We start from the raw sequence: 16,924 nt of genomic DNA, 5'->3' as shown, positions 1-16,924 counted from the left end.
TGAAGGGATTAAAAAATATAAATTGGCATTTACAAAATAGGGGGGTGTAAAGTACAGCATAGAGAGAATATAGGCAATATTGTAATAATGCATGCTGTCAGGTGGGTACTAGATTTATGGGGGATTACTTCATAAGTTATGCAAATGTCTAACTGCTGCATAACTGAAACTAATATATTGAAATTTTTAAACTTTTATAATTGGTGCAAACACAAACTTAGAAGAAATTGTAGATTTTGTGTCAGGTTGGCAATAATTGAAACCTGTCTCTACCTATAGTTGTCTAGGGGCTAATATAAAATGTGAACATTGTGAACAGTTCTCTGCGGAAAACAAATAATACATCGAAGTCTTTTAGTTTTTCTCTTCAGGGTATTATATAATTTGCAATTCCTAAAAGGCGAATATATATATATATATATATATATATATATGTATATTTAAAACCAAGAGCCTTACCATCACCAGGAAAAATAAAAAGGCCCAACAAACTTCCAAATTTTAAAGATAGGGTGAAAAGGTTTTTCTAAATTGAGTGTGTTCTTAAGTTATAAGCTGGTTTGCCAAAACAATATATAGCTAATAATTATATTTTACCCTATGCCAGACCCTGTTTTCTTTTTTCAATTTTTTTTCAATTTTATTTATTGGTTTGAGAAAGAGGAAGAGAGTGAGAGAGAGAGAGGAATCAATTTGTTGTTCCACTCATTCATGCATTCACTGGTTGATTCTTGTATGTGCTCTGACAGAGGATGGAACCTGCATCTTATGACGCTCCTAGCAACTGAGTACCTGTCCAGGGCATGCCAGACACCGTTTGTTTGTTTTTATTTGTTTATTCATTTTAGAGAAGAGAGACGGGGGGGGGGGGGGGGGGGGGGGGGTGGGGGGGGGGGGGGGGGGGGGGGGGGGGGGGGGGGGGGCAGGAAGCATCAACTCCCGTAAGTGCCTTGACCAGACAAGCCCAGAGTTTTGAAACCACCACAGCGTTTCAGGTCGACTCTTGATCCACTGCGCCACCACAGGTCAGGTCCAGACACTGTTATAAGCTTTATTCGTATTTCTTATTTCATCCCCACATATACCTATGACTAAGTAATATGATCATTTTTACAGAAAAAGCATCCAAGCTCAGAGGACAAATAATCAAGTAGGCAACAGCACTGGGATCCACTGCGCTGGGGAATGGTAGAAAGTGAAAAGCTAGCAAGAAATTTTCTGACTGCTGAAGTTAGCTTGTTGTAAATATCTCCTTTTAAAATATTTCTTGTTTAAAAGATTTGGTGAAAGATAGTATTAGAAGTAACATGACATTTTCTTGTGGTAATTTCAAGAGTTATCTTAAGAGAACAACAATAAAAAGGTTTACTTTTCCTTTTAGAGATGTAACCTGCTCTGCAGAGGAAAAGCCAGACCAGAGTGAGAAAAGCAGGTGGGCAAAATGTTACACAATAGTGATTTTTAATTATGAGACAACATGGATTCCATGCCAGCATTTTACAACCCAAACACAAAGCCAATCAGCTAAGGAATACGGAGGCACATTCACGGAATCGAGAGTAAAGAATAGTGACAGTAACTAGAAATTGTCTTTATTAGATAAAGAATGTTTACTTACAGGAATTACTAGATCGGTAATCATTGATTCAAATAGTCGAAATAAAGCAACAGGGGCTAATTACTGGCGAGGCACTGTGAAAGTGAAAGCTGTCGGTCTGTAATAGACGCTTGTCATATAAATTCTAAACTGCTTGGCTTAAAATGCACTCATGCGCACCCGGAACACCGGAAACCAGTTAGTTAAAGTCAAAGCAAATTCAAGGTTTCTATACACCGCACATGACAGGGAACAAAAGAGGTGGTGAAAGGAATACACCCACCTCTGGTTTCTCACACAAAAAGCTCCTGAATCAAAACCGTGACTCAATGTTTAAAGTTCTAGTGTGTGTAAAAGGTAAATGGTACAGATTAATACCTGGGAGGGGGGGGGGGTCCTTTTTAAAATTGGCTTTCGCCTCTTTACCCCAGATCTTTGTCCCTCCGCCCTACCGCTGAAGTTAGGCGGTACACACAAAAACGCCTCCAGGTATTTCTCCAGGCCTCCCACCTTTCAGGCCTGGGGGGCAGGCACACCTGACCGCTGCGGGGGGCCGTGCCGGGTCGGCTAGGGACCAGGCACAGCGCTGTGACCTGCCCCGGCGGCAGCAGGAGCAGCGCCTTGGGACGGCAGCGGAAGGTGGGAAATGGGCAGAGAAGGACACCGCCCCCTAGGGGCGCCGCGCCGCAGGCTGGGGGCCCGGGCGGGAGGGGCATCGAGAGGAGGCGGCCGGTGCGGAGGCCGCGCCGTCGGGCGGGGCCGTCCCTCCAGCTGGCTCGGGCCCCGGTGGGGCGGGCTGTGGACGGAGCGGCGGAGTCAGACGCCAGCCCGCGGCCAAGGAGAAAGGCGGCGGCCCCGGCGCGGACGGGACGGGGCAGCCGCTCCCCACCGTGACCCCAGCTCCCCTGCCCAGGCCCGGGTGCGAGGAGGGGGCGGCGGCGTAGGAAAGAGAGCATGGCTGAGACCTCACCGCCGCCCACCGCTGGCGCGGAAAGTTACAGCGAGGAGCCGGCGAGGGGCGGGGAGCAGCGGCTGGAGGAGCCGCGCGGCGCTCCGACCGAGGACGCCGACCGGGAGGACGAGGTGGCGCCGCCGCCGGCCTCCTCGGGCGGGCAGTCGGAGCCCGGCTCGCCGGTGGCCGCCCCGTTCTTCCTGCTCTACCCGAGCGATGGAGGCGCCGGCTTCGCAGCGCGCCCGCCGCCGCCGCAGCAGCGCGCCTGGAGGACCCCGCCGTCGCCGAGCTCCCCGCTGCCCTTCCTGCTGCTGAGCTACCCGAGCGGCGGCGGCGGCGGCAAGCACCGTGAGTGGCGGCGGGAAAGGGCGGCTCGGGATCGCGGAGCCCCGCCTCCCGCTGGGGCTCCGGAGCGGGGCGCCAGGCTGGAGGGCGGGGGGTTCTGGGAAGCTCCGGTCCCGGGCGCAGGCGGCGGCCGCGGTCGGGTCGCCCGATTCTTTACCGCCTTACCGCCGAGTCTCCCCAGGCCGCGGGCTCCCGCCCGGCGCGGCCTCCCCGCCTCTCCAGGGCTGGGCGCTCATCCTCGCCAGACTTTCACGTGCTCGCTGGGTCCCCGACCGGGTCCCTGGCTGGGAGCCTCCCCCGGAGGAGCCGGGGAGGGGGCGGTGCCCGGACACCCGGCGGCCGGCCGGCCCGCCTAGTGCGGGCTCCCAGCGCCGCGGCAGCCGGGTAGGTGTGGCTGCTGCGCCGCCGCCGCCGCCTCAGTTGTACCAGTAAATCTTTAGGAGCGTTCACTCCACACCGGTAAATACATATTACAGATCCGTCCCCCGAAATGGGAAAAGAAATTGAGCGGTGCGCGAGATGATGAGAAAGGAAAGGGTGGCTTTGGAAGGGCACCTCCCAGGATTACATCGTTTGGCTGGAGGAGGCCTCCACCTTTTATAAGCACTGTCACGGGAGCCCTTTAACGCCGGGGACCCCACTTTGTGCCTTTCCGTCAACAAATGTTTACTGCTACTTGTAATGAGCCGGGCCCTAGAGTAGGCAATTGTGTATAAAAGACTCTTGGGAGAGTATTAGATCTGATTTAAAAACACAAGATCTTACACTGTGAAAACGTTACTTAAGATTACAAAGCATATTTATAAATGCCAAATACTTGGCTGTATGAGTTCCGAATTGGGAGAGAAACTTGAGTGGGGGGATGAGGGAATATCTCCCTCTCTCTCCCTCTCCCCCCACTCTGCCCTAGAGCTAGAGATTTTCTTTCTTTTTTTTTTAACCACCAAGACAAACCTTTTCATTGCCAGCAAACCCAGACTTTGCCTTTTCTGCCCCTGACCCATCATCTAGGAAAACATAAACATTAGTGGAGTATTTCCTATGTTCATCTACTGTCATTATCCTAGTCTTCAGGTCTCTGTGAGCCAAATATTAATATAATAACACTTTTTCAGATGAAGAAGCTGAGGATCAGTATTAAGTGATTTGTCCTAAGTAGCAGAGTAAGAGAAGGAATGAAGTTGACCCAGATTCCTTGCCTACCAATCTCATGCACTTTTAGCAAACACCACCAGTTGTCCAGAACTGGTGGGATGGTTCTTCCTAAGTTATGGTTCATTGGATTCAGTTAGAAGTAACCCAGTGTCACCTTTATTACTTTCTTTTATTACCTACCTACAAAGAGGGCCAATAGTGGCCAACTAAGTCTTAGTAAAACCCTGATTTGTGTGTTGCAGTGGTCAACGCTAATTCCAGATTAGACATTCCAAGTAGTGTCTAATTCCAATTAGGGCAGAAATGAGTCCTGTTGTAAGCAGAATTCGATAAGAATGTTCTCAGCTCTGCTAAAGAAACTGCTTTCTATGTTCTTTAAGCACTGCGTCTTTTTTTCTCAAGTTTTTTTTTTTATTTCTGTGTAATCTGTTTGACTACATTACTAGAGAATGAGGACACTCCTATCAGTTCCTTATAACTGTGAAACAGGTGTGGTACGGGGGGGGGTATTTATTTTAGAGAAGAGAGAGAGAGAGAGAGAGAAAGGGGGGAGGAGCAGGAAGCATCAACTCTCGTATATGCCTTGACCAGACAAGTGCAGGGTTTCGAACTGGCGACCTCAGCGTTCTAGGTCGATGCTTTATCTATCCCTTGTGCCACCACAGGCCAGGCTGGTACAGGGTTTGAAGCAGAATTTTTCTTTCTTTTTTTTTTTTTAAGATTTTTTTAATGATAATTTTAGAGAGAGGCAAGGGAGGGGGGAGAGAGAGAGGAGGATGCAGGTAAGAGTGATAAACAGTTGCTTCTTGTATGTGCCTTGACTGGGCAAGCCAGGGGTCTTGAACTACTGCCCTGAGCATTCTAGGTCAACACTTTATCTCCTGTACCACCACAGGTCAGGCTGAAGTAGAATTTTTTTTTGTTGTTGTTGTTAGCCATATAATTAGTGAGAATCTCAACTTCAGTTAATTTTATTTGATTCTTTCCTCTTATTAAGAGTTGACACTATTTTTTAAATATTCAAAAAGTGGAGCCTAAGTATGATCAAGATCAGGAATGGAAGACTTAAAGCTAAAGTTTCATAAGTGTGATCTCTTAGTCTCTACAATAACCAATAACAGCAGGAATATGGCACAGTGTCTTAGCACATTCAGTTCTCTTTTTTTAGTGAGAGTTGGGGAAATAGAAGACAGACATCCACATGTGCCCGCCCGGGATCCACCCGGCAACCCCCAGTCTGGGGCCCATGCACTCATCCTCAAATCAGTCGAGCCACGGCTGGAAGGGGGGAGGGAGATAGAAAAAAGAAGTAGAGCAGATTGTTGCTTCTTCTGTTTACCTTGACTGGGAATCAAATCTGGGACTTCTGCATGCCAGGTTGATGCTCTACCACTGAGCAAACTGGTCAGGGCAGCACATTAAGTTGTAATAGTTCCTCATGGTTCTTAATTCTGAAATAGTTTATTGGTCTGTAATGCTCAGAAAAATTCTTGGAAAATTCCAGTGTTCCACTTCCACTGTGTTTGAAGACTAGTCACCGAGGAATTTCAAATTAGTAATAGATCATTGATACTTGTTTTATTCAAATATTAAATTGACTTAAAGTAGTTCTTGTTTTAGACTAAATTTTTTTACCTGTTATTCTTATATGTACTTTAGAATCCACACATACTTGGAGAAGGGAATGCTCTGATTATTAATAAAAATACTTTCTTGACACTGTCCAGTCGAGTAAGTGCAACATTGCTTTCTATGATGTACCTGGATATCAGAACCCTGGCTCTCCTGTCTATTTGAGCAACTGAGACCAAACAGTTTTTAAAAGACTTTTCATTTCAATTACCAGGACAGTATTTGCACTCACCCTAAACATCCAGTGAATATTTGCCTTCACAACACCCATTTTTTACTCTTGCTAATGTATTTCCCAAAAGTCTATAATATATAATAACTTTGAGAGACGGTACAGGGTAAGATAAAGTAGGTTTACAGTGGTTCACATGAAAAGTAATACAGTAACAAATAAATAATAATACAAGAATTAACTCTGTGTTTTGGATACTCACAACTGTAAACCTGCTTTTGCCCCCATTCTGTATATTAAGGCACTATCATTTTATTTTGGAAATCCTAACTATACTTAGAGATTTTAAAGTTAACCTTTACATTTGAGTTCAGAAGCTTTGGTTTAAAAGACATTGATGAAGATATCAAAAATGTGTGCAGAAGGGGTAGCCTCGTTTTCAAGTTTCATGATATACTGTGTCTGTAAAACCTTGCAGGATAAAATGTCCATAAAGTATTCGGCATGCTTAAATGCAGTGTGAAAGAAGGCTTCTGATGTGCCTTGTCGGATTATGTCCCCTTCTGAACCTCTGAGAGCTGGTAATCTGCTACATTTTTGTGCTTCTAGCTTTTGAATCTTATAAAATTTTCTACCATGCCTGACCAGGCGGTGGGGCAGTGGATAGAGCATTGGACTGGGACGAGGAGGACCCAGGTTTGAAACCCCAAGGTTATGGCTTGAATGTAGGCTTATCTGGCTTGAGCAAGGCTCACCAGCTTGAGCCCAAGGTTGCTGGCTTGAGCAAGGGGTCACTCGGTCTGCTATAGTCCCTGGTCAAGGCACATGTGAGAAAGCAATCAATGAACAACTAAAATGCCGCAGTGAAGAATTGATGCTTCTCATCTCTCTCCCTTCTTGTCTGTCTGTCCCTATCTGTCCCTTTCTCTGTCTCTGTCACACACACACACACACACACACACACACACACACACACACACGTTTCTACCGTGCCATTTTTAATTGATTTATAAAAATTGCAATTATGCCCTGGCTGGTTGGCTCAGTGGTAGAGCTTAGGCCTGCCGTGCAGGAGTCCCGAGTTCGATTCCCGGCCAGGGCACACAGGAGAAGCACCCATCTGCTTCCCCACCCTTCCCCCTCTCCTTCCTCACTATCTCTCTCTTCCCCTCCCGCAGCCGAGGCTCCATTGAAGCAAAGTTGGCCCGGGCACTGAGGATGGCTCTATGGCCTCTGCCTCAGGCGCTAGAATGGCTCTGGTTGCAACAGAGTGGCACCCCAGATGGGCAGAGCATCGCCCCCTGGTGAGCATGCCGGGTGGATCCCTGTCGGGCACATGCGGGAGTCTGTCTGACTGCCTTCCTGTTTCTAGCTTCAGAAAAATACAAAAAAAAATTGCAATTACTACATGGATCTAGTCTCATTTTTAGATATTTTAGAATACACAGGTACATCGAGTACAAAGTAAACTCTCCTCTCGGTCCCTGACCCCCTATCACCACCACTATTTGTTTTCTGAGGATACCACCTTTGAGTTTGATGTTTCCTTTCAGAACTTTTGCATGCATTCACAGACATGTAGATGTTCATATTTAATGGGGCCTTTCCCCCCTAAGTATATGACCCTCCACACCAATTTCTCATTGACTACGTAAGAAGGAGCTACTTGCGTGCCATGGTATGCCTTCCTTTTAACACCTTCCTTTTCCATCCTAACCTTAGAACTCATCTTGTGAATGGACAGGATGGGGAAAAGATGGCTTCTCCTTAGTGTTGGAGGGAAGAGACTCTTCTGCTATCTGTACCATTACCAGCTTCTATTGACAATTACTCTTCTTTTCTTCCTACTCTCCGAGCGGCAGCAAACGTTTATGTGTAAGGCAGTGCCATGCAAATAGCCCACATCTCTCCCTTTGTCCTGTCTCTCCCAATTCCAGCAGTATACCAAAAAATTGTTCTACTCATAAAGCAGCAGCCTTCTTTCGGTATTTGTATGTGCTGTTTTGAGATGGGAGGAGGGCTAGGAGAGGAATAGAAAGAAGAAAGAAAAAAACCTTGGAAAGGACTGGCAGCGTTACTATGACTACCCACTTCAAAGTCGAGTATACCCAGCAGTGAGTGCCTTGTATGAGCCCTGGAAGGTGCAGAGAGTGAGGCTCCTGGAAGCATCTGACCATTTTTCACTGATGCCCTTTAAAAACCTCTGATTTGGGGAAGGAGCTTTCTTACCTATAAACCCAGGGATGAATATTTAAGGTGAGAAAATTACTTTTATGTTCACAGTTTGATACACACATACATACATACAATATCAAGGTATCCATATGTTATATATATGCATGAATATATGTATGTATTTATTGATTTTAGGTTACTCTCCATAGACATTTCTGTGTGTGTGTGTGTGTGTGTGTGTATCTCTGTCTTCTTTCATTGCTTAGTAGTACTCTAGAAAATACAAATGGTTAGGAGGTGAATACAAATCAATCAGTTCGTCTGCTATAGCCTTTTAAATTTTTTTTTTAATAATTTTATTTTTTTTAATGGGGCGACATCAATAAATCAGGATACATATATCCAAAGATAACATGTCCAGGTTATCTTGTCGTTCAATTATGTTGCATACCCATCACCCAAAGTCAGATTGTCCTCTGTCACCTTCTATCTAGTTTTCTTTGTGCCCCTCCCCCTCCCCCTTTCCCTCTCCCTTTCCCCCCCCCCCTGTAACCACCACACTCTTATCAATGTCTCTTAGTTTCACTTTTATGTCCCACCTACGTATGGAATAATGCAGTTCCTGGTTTTTTCTGATTTACTTATTTCGCTTCGTATCATGTTATCAAGATCCCACCATTTTGCTGTAAATGATCCGATGTCATCATTTTTTATGGTTGAGTAGTATTCCATAGTGTATATGTGCCACATCTTCTTTATCCAGTCATCTATTGACGGGCTTTTTGGTTGTTTCCATGTCCTGTATGCCTTTTAAATTTTAAAAAGACAAAAATACTTTAGTCTGGCCTGACCAGGCAGTGTCGCAATGAATAGGGCATCGGACAGGGACGCAGAGGCAGAGGATGCAGGTTTGAAACCCTGAGGTCACTGGCTTGATTGCAGGCTCATCCAGCTTGAGTGTAAGCTCACCAGCTAGAGCACAGGGTGGCTGGCTTGAGTGTGGGATCGTAGACATGACCTCATGGTCACTGGCTTGAAGCCAAAGGTCACTGGTTTGAGCAAGGGATCACTCACTCTGCTGTAGCCCACCCGTCAGGACACGTATGAAAAAGCAATCAATGAACAATTAAGGTGCCATAATGAAGAATTGATGTTTCTCATCTCTCTCCCTTCCTGTCTGCCTGTCCTCATCTATCCCTCTCTGTCTCTGTCTCTGCCACACAAAGAAAATAATAATAATAATACAATTTGGGTAGAGGGCAGTAAAGTTTGGTGGGTGGCATAGAGAACAGAGGAAAGATGGCAAAAAAAGCAACTTTTCAGACTGAAACCTAGTATTGGCCTCAAAAAATACTCACCTAACTGTTCTTTCTGTCTTACATCTTTTCTCCTTTCGTTTGACTTCTAACAGAAAAATGTGTGTTAAGGAAGTACAATTTTATCAAGAAGCCAAAGAGAACATACTTTTCTAGTGTAGGTTGTAGGTAGTAAAAGAGTTGCCTAAAAGATATGTTTCCTCTTTACTGCAGTATAGGTTATCTGTACCCATCCTAAAATAAAAGTAGAATCTCATTTTAATGAATTTTGCAGGATATCACAACTGTTACATTTCTACCTAAACCTTATTAACATTGAAATGTCCTCCTGTAGTGTCAAGTGGCTCAAGTATGAACTTTAAATTACTTTGGGAAGTCAGTAATGCATCATAAGCATTAATGAATTGGCTTGAAATTATGTGAAAGGAAATGCTTTTACAGTTATAAAGCAGTAGTAGTATTGGAGAGGTTAAGGATCAATATGGCTGTGCCTTGAACTATAGCTATATTTGAATAATTGTGAAAAGTTCATAGTATTCCTAAAACATATCTGGAGTTGAGGACTGCTGGCCAATGTGTTGTTCTCCCTGTTGGTGATTGTCTGGATCTATACTTGTTCCATACCAAATGAACATGGCCCTCAGCGTGTGCCAGAGAGTGGCGTGGAGGATGGGGTAGAGGCGGAGAAGTTTGAAACCTCATAATCATTAAAAAGGAGAGATTGGATTGGCCGGCCAGGACAGCAAGAGGCATGTACAAAGCAGGAGAAATTGTTTGAGCATGCTGGCTTTTAGAATGCAGTTCTTCTTACCCTAGAATCTGGTTAGGGACTTCCCACGGACATTCATCTGCTTCCTTTGCCTTTTTATGAACTTAGGATATCTGGTCACCTGATGTGAATGCTGGTGAAATTCTAACCCATCTTCTCTTTCTTCCTCCAAGTCCAAAAGATGCACCAGCATACCCTTTGCTCAGATCTCCTTTTTAACTTTCTTTTGTCTCAGTCACATGAGCATTTATCTTTAACTAATTTTCATTTGATGTGATGATAAAGTTTTTGCTTTCCCCCCCTAGAACTCTCCAAGGTAGAAGCACTTGTAATGATGATAATGTTGACATTTACTGACTGCTTACTTTGGCCCGAGCACCATGCTTAACATTTTACTTAGATCACTTCCTTTAACTCTGAAGTTTTTAATGTTATTATCCCCGTTTTATCAGTAAAAAAAACAGCCTCAGAAACAAGTAATTTGCCAAAGTTACTCAACTTCTCAGTGATGGATCTGGGATTCACTGGGAATCCTGACTTCACAGTCCCGTGCTATCTCAGCCTGCTTCACCGCCTCCCATAACTGGGATCATGTCCTGAATTCAAGGCTCCTTTTCAGGTAACAGCAACACAGGGGTCCCCAAACTTTTTACACAAGGGGCCAGTTCACTGTCCCTCAGACGGTTGGAGGGCCGCCATATACAGTGCTCCTCTCACTGACCACCAATGAAAGAGGTGCCCCTTCTGGAAGTGTGGGGGGGGGCCGGATAAATGGCCTCAGGGGGCCACATGCAGCCCGCAGGCCGTAGTTTGGGGATACCTGCTCTAGTTCCTTGTTCTATTCATTAAAGCCTGATTTGCTAAAAATGGATGAATGAATGAATGAATGAATGAATGAATAATGAATGAATGTGAAATTCACAAGTCACTAGTTTGATAGAGAAAATTGTTAACTATGCAAACAACAGTGAATAGCCATCTGTGTGACAACAACTTAGGAATTTTTTAAACACCTGTAATTGCCTTTTTCTTGTCTGTTGCCTTGTTCTTTCTCAGATTCTTAGTGGTTAACATATAGCAGGTGCCCTATGCATGTTACATGAGTATGTTAGGTACAAACTAATAATGCCTGTGTTAGAATGACCTGTCTGTTGGGGCATAAATACATAGACCTTGGGGGCTTCCAGAGTTAAAGTGAAACAGAGAGTGGAAATATACCACTGCAAGAATATGGAGTACTTTAGAGTTAACATATCTATACCAACAAGTATCTATTGAGACTCTGGTATTTGGTAGGACCTATTTTAAGCAGATATAATGGTGTGCAAAGCAGGCAGAGTTCTCATGGAGCCTACAATCTCTGTAAAGTGAGTTATTTAGTTTCATTTTATAGTTGAGTAAATTGGGGCAAGAGGATAAATTTCCCAAGATCTTCTACTAAGTCTTTGGTAGTTTGACATTTCTAAATCATTGCCTACTGCCATTCAGCCATGAAATCAGCTTGAGTTATTAAGATAGGAGTTATTTCTTGTCTTATTCTGGTTAATTTTAACAAATAAAAAGATGATGTGTTGTAATACTCCTGGTGGTGTTTGTTATTAACAAAATAATAACTCAGCTTCTCAGTTGTAATCATTTTAAAGCACTTATTACCATCCTTGGTTAATATCTACAAAGTAATACCAAGTCTGCCAAGTGTATAAACCTAAAATTATAGAAATATTACCAGTACCAGAGGTAAACATAATAGATTTTTGTCTGAAAGAGGGAAGTGAGAGGGAGAGGGTGGGAGGTCAGGAGCATGTGAGCAAAGCATGATTGTTCCACTGAATAATCTTATAATTTAGCAAAACATCTGAGCTTTCCACCAATGTCATCATCACAGTAATTTATCAAGGAAATCCTTTTGTGCTAATAGCAACTACTGAAATGAGGGGAGGGAATATGAGGTTTTTCTTCTTAAATTTTAAAACCATGACCCAAGAACCCTTGGGAAACATAACTTAGGAGATTTACAAACTGACTTAGTTGTGTAAGTCCACAAATTTTAAGAAGTGCCATTATGTACAGAATACGAACTAGGTCAGGGGTCCCCAAACTTTTTACACAGAGGGCCAGTTCACTGTCCCTCAGACCGTTGGAGGGCCAGACTATAAAAAAAACTATGAACAAATCCCTATGCACACTGCACATATCTTATTTTAAAGTAAAAAAAACAAAATGAGAACAAATACAATATTTAAAATAAAGAACAAGTAAATTTAAATCAACAAACTGACCAGTATTTCAATGGGAACTATGCTCCTCTCACTGACCACCAATGAAAGAGGTGCCCCTTCTGAAAGTGCGGTGGGGGCCGGATAAATGGCCTCAGGGGGCCGCATGCGGCCCGCAGGCCGTAGTTTGGGGACCCCTGAACTAGGTAATAGGAGGAAACGAACTGTAAAAGAAAGAAGTGAAATGGTCTCTTACCCCCAAACCTGTTAGGAAGAATTGGCATACCTATAAGAAATCTATTTCTGAAAAGTATCTCAATAATATTATTTTTAATTTTTTTATTGAATTTATTGGGTTGACGTTGGTTAATAAAATTATACAGGTTTCAGGTGCACAGTTCTGCAGTACATCATCTGTTTATTGCATTGTGTGTTCACCTCCCCAAGTCAAGTCTCCCTCTATCACCATCTGTCCCCCCTCTTCCTTCCTCCAACTTCTCCACACCCCCTAAATAATATCAGTTAAAATGAAAAACAGCCCAAGTGCTTACTAGCATGGGAGTGAATTAGAAAATTGTTCATACATATAATAGAATATTACTTTATCATACAGTAGCCAAAAGGATAAACCACCACCACCACACTACGGTGTGGATGAAGCTTAGAAAACACAATGTTGAGTGCTTAGAACAGGTGTAGTCCACCTTTTAATACCTACCGCCCACTTTTGTATCTCTGTTAGCAGTAAAATTTTCTAACCGCCCACTGGTTCCACAGTAATGGTGATTTATAAAGTAGGGAAGTAACTTTATAAAATTTATAAAGCAGAGTTACAGCAAGTTAAAGCATATAATAATAATTACTTACAAAGTACTTTATGTCGGATTTTCGCTAAGTTTGGCAGAATAAATCTTTATAAAACAACTTACTATAGTTAAATCTATCTTTTTATTTATACTTTGGTTGCTCCGCTACCGCCCACCATGAAAGCTGGAACGCCCACTAGTGGTAGTCAACCTGGTCCCTACCACTGTAGGTTGCCTAAAAGATATGTTTCCTCTTTACTGCAGTATAGGTTACCTGTACCCATCCTAAAATAAAAGTAGAATCTCACTTTAATTTCCTTTCACATAATTTCAAGCCAATTCTTTAATGCTTATGATGCATTACTGACTTCCCAAAGTAATTTAAAGTTCATACTTAAGCGAGCCACTTGGCACTACAGGAGGACGTTTCAATGTTAATAAGGTTTGGGTAGAAATGTAACAGTTGTGATATCCTGCAAAATTCATTAAAGTGAGATTCCACTTTTATTTTAGGATGGGTACAGATAACCTATACTGCAGTAAAGAGGAAACATTTTTTAGGCAACTCTTTTACTACCTACAACCTACAGTGGTAGGGACCAGGTTGACTACCACTGGCTTAGAAGGTTATGAAGAGCATGAAACCCTTTCTATAAAGTTTTTTTTTAAGAAGCTAAATCTATTGTTTAGGCATTTGTTTATTTGTAATAATATTTTTAAAATAAGACAATTTACACTGTATTCAGAAAAGACTGCACACAGCAGGAAAGATCCAGGCTGAATTCTCAGTTTCTCAGAAAATGCCCACTTACTATAAAAACCTGAATTAAATGCAGAAGGGCGACTAAGTGGAATATATGATTTGTGCAGCATTAAGGTGTAAAGTGTCAAAGCTGATAGAAATGTCCTCTTTCAAATCTTAAATTTGTTGAAATTCATGTTTAGGAAATTCTGTGAAGACCTTGCTTATCGTTTTATGTTTTGGTTTTGGTTTTGGTTTTCTATTCCCTGAGTAAAATGTAATCCTTGGGATGGAGTGCTGAAGTTACAAAGTATAGAAGAAAACAGACTTTGGGGCACCTACACAAAAGCACCTTGGAAGCCCAGATCTGCCACTCACAAATTGTGTGACCTTGGGCCAGTCACTTGCCTTAACTTTGGTTTCCTTGTACGTAAAGAGTGGATATCAATATCTGCCTTGCAGGATTCTTGTGAAGATTTGATAGGGAATTTATAAAGCATCTTATAGAAAATTAAAACTCAATAAATTATAGTCACTTTAAGTAATTATTTTTCCATATTGTATAGCAGGGACGTTGGGCATAACAAATCAGTCTTTGTCTTATAATAGTGACTAAGTATACTTTAAAAGGAATGTCACTTCTAAGTTTGAAATGTGAATCTCATTTGTTTTCAATCAATTATAATGTGGAGAATTTGAGCTGTTTAAGCAGCAAGAACATAGTGTTATTCAGATCATCATCTTGGTTTTAAACTTCACATAGTCCTATTAATTCTGTTTTAGGGCCACAGATTGTACCCCATCCCTCCTCACATCTATTTTACAAATATGTGTCTTTATTCGCAAGTGGGAGTAAATGAGAAAATAGTACAGTATATCTTACAATTAGTAAGTTTATGAGAAAAAAGTTTAAGATTTGTATGTCTTACTGATGACTTAATATTACTTTTATATTCTAAGCTAATATGTGTACTTGGTAAAGACCCACATGTAAAACCAGTACCAAAGCGGTATTTAGAATTATTTTATTAGTTTTCTACAAGGAGTGTTTGTTTTTGTAATAAATGCATTGCTTAAAAACAATAAATAATTTGTTCATGCTGAAGACTCAAGGGTGTTTACCTGCGGACAGGTATAACTAGATAGTGGAAGTACAGGTTTTCCTGCCCACCCACAGTTCTTATTTCTGAAATGGCTGCTAATACCTCCTCAAACTGATAGATCTGGGAAACAAGGAGAACCAGTGTGGGCAGGTTTTCTCCTCTTGGCCAAAGTTTTATTACTTTGGACTTGCCTTCATGTGTCCTCTAACTGAAGAGAATGACCTTTGGAAGGAGAGTTAACCAAGTTTCTCTGTTTATTAATCTAGATGTTCTCGTTCTGGTATGTTGTAATCCACCTGAATTTCCTATTCAGGGGTTAGTAAATGTTTATTGGTTGGTTAGTAGAAAGATTGTTTGTGACAGACTGAATTGGACTGAACTTAGACCACTGGCAACCCCAAAACAATCAGATTTATTTCTGTATTCATGGTATTTTTTTATTATTTTTTTAATTTTTTTACAGAGACAGAGTCAGAGAGAGGGATAGATAGGGACAGACAGACAGGAATGGAGAGAGAAGCATCAATCATTAGTTTTTCATTGCGACACCTTAGTTGTTCATTGATTGCTTTCTCATATGTGCCTTGACCGCGGGCCTTCAGCAGACCAAGTAACCCTTTGTTCAAGCTAGGGACCTTGGGTCCAAGCTGGTGAGCTTTGCTCAAACCAGCTGAGTCTGCGCTCAAACTGGCGACCTCGGGGTCTTGAGCCTGGGTCCTCTGCATCCCAGTCCAACGCTCTATCCACTGCGCCACCACCTGGTCAGGCTACTCACGGTATATTTTAAGGATGTATCAATGACTAGAGTCTTGATGTCCTGTGTACAGAGATAACAGATAGCCAGGCCTGTTTGGCATTGTGGCTCCAGGAACTATTCAGTGTAAGTTTAACTTAAGGATTTTAATGAATGCTTACTATGTTTTGAAGTATTGCATGGCTTAAAGTGAAACTATAAACTATCCCCTTTCAGCTTTAAGGTATAACATAAAAATATGTCTCACTAGAAAGGAATTGAACTGTAATAAAATGTGAATATGTTTAAATGAAGGTTGTGTTTATTATTTGGATATGCAAGCTCTGCCTCCTCAAAACCATGATCCTGTCTTACTGCTGCATGCCCAGTATGGAGTAGTTTCATGCTGGCGGCAAGGAGTAGTCTCAGTGAATATTGAATGAATGAATGAATGAATGAATGACTGAATGGCTCTGGTTCCAGATGTAGGATGATGTTGGAAGAGATTTAAATAGAAATAAATAAACCTTATGTTACTTTTCTGTAGTACTTTAATGATTTGCTTCCTAATTTAAAAAGTGCATGTAGTTATTTGCTTTCTTACTTTGTACCAGTGTGCCTTCCTCTAACTATGAAAATGCTTAGTTATGTACAATATCTGGTTCTTAGCATTTGTTCATTGAGCTTAATCTCACATTAAGATGAAGCATTTATGAAATTTTAATAATATTCAAGGAGATCTTTTTTTCTAGTTTTCAGAAATTAGTAAATCAAGGCATCTTTCTGATAAGAAATCTCTAGAATGGAATAAGTCATCTTGGGCTATATTTCTTGAAATTGTATGTTCCTCTTTACAACCAGACCCTTAAATGGGGGAGGGGGATTTGTTTTCAATCATCCAAAACATTCTCAAAGAAAATCTTTATCATCCCTTATCTCCTTGTTATTTATGTTACTCAGAAACCAAGGAATAAGCATCTCCTTGGATAATACAGATACGTGTGTAGGTGGCTAAGTGAGTTAGTTGGCTGGTTTAAGAGAATATGATAATGTGCCTGTGAGGTGTTCTGGGATGGGAGAATTTTTAAAATATAACATAATTTTATCTTCTGATTAGAAACACAATACATGCAAAATACAGAAACTTGTTAAATACAGAACATCAATAAGGATGAAATTGGTATTAATTGGGAGGATTTTACTTTTTTAAC

The 16,924-nt window shown here is 42.1% G+C and overlaps 1 protein-coding gene across 10 annotated transcripts in view; it reads left to right on the top strand.

The window, feature by feature from the left end:
• Positions 1–2,338: 2,338 nt before the first annotated feature.
• Positions 2,339–16,924, top strand: part of RUFY3 (RUN and FYVE domain containing 3) — a 96,395-nt gene continuing 81,809 nt past the window's right edge. For 4 of the 10 annotated variants that reach the window (XR_010725618.1, XR_010725616.1, XR_010725617.1 and 1 more), the window contains exon 1: positions 2,341–2,897. Coding sequence is in view for 7 of the 10 variants with exons in the window: in XM_066232500.1 (XP_066088597.1) it covers positions 2,552–2,897 (346 nt within the window). In the remaining 3 variants the exon portion in view is untranslated. Of the gene's footprint in view, positions 2,898–16,924 lie in introns of all 10 variants that reach the window. The other 6 variants (XM_066232493.1, XM_066232492.1, XM_066232501.1 and 3 more) reach the window with 3 other exon arrangements.

This window comes from Saccopteryx bilineata, chromosome 5 (genome assembly GCF_036850765.1).
Source record: "Saccopteryx bilineata isolate mSacBil1 chromosome 5, mSacBil1_pri_phased_curated, whole genome shotgun sequence".
Classification (NCBI taxonomy): Eukaryota; Metazoa; Chordata; class Mammalia; order Chiroptera; family Emballonuridae; genus Saccopteryx; species Saccopteryx bilineata.
This window is presented reverse-complemented; position numbering and strand designations above follow the sequence as displayed.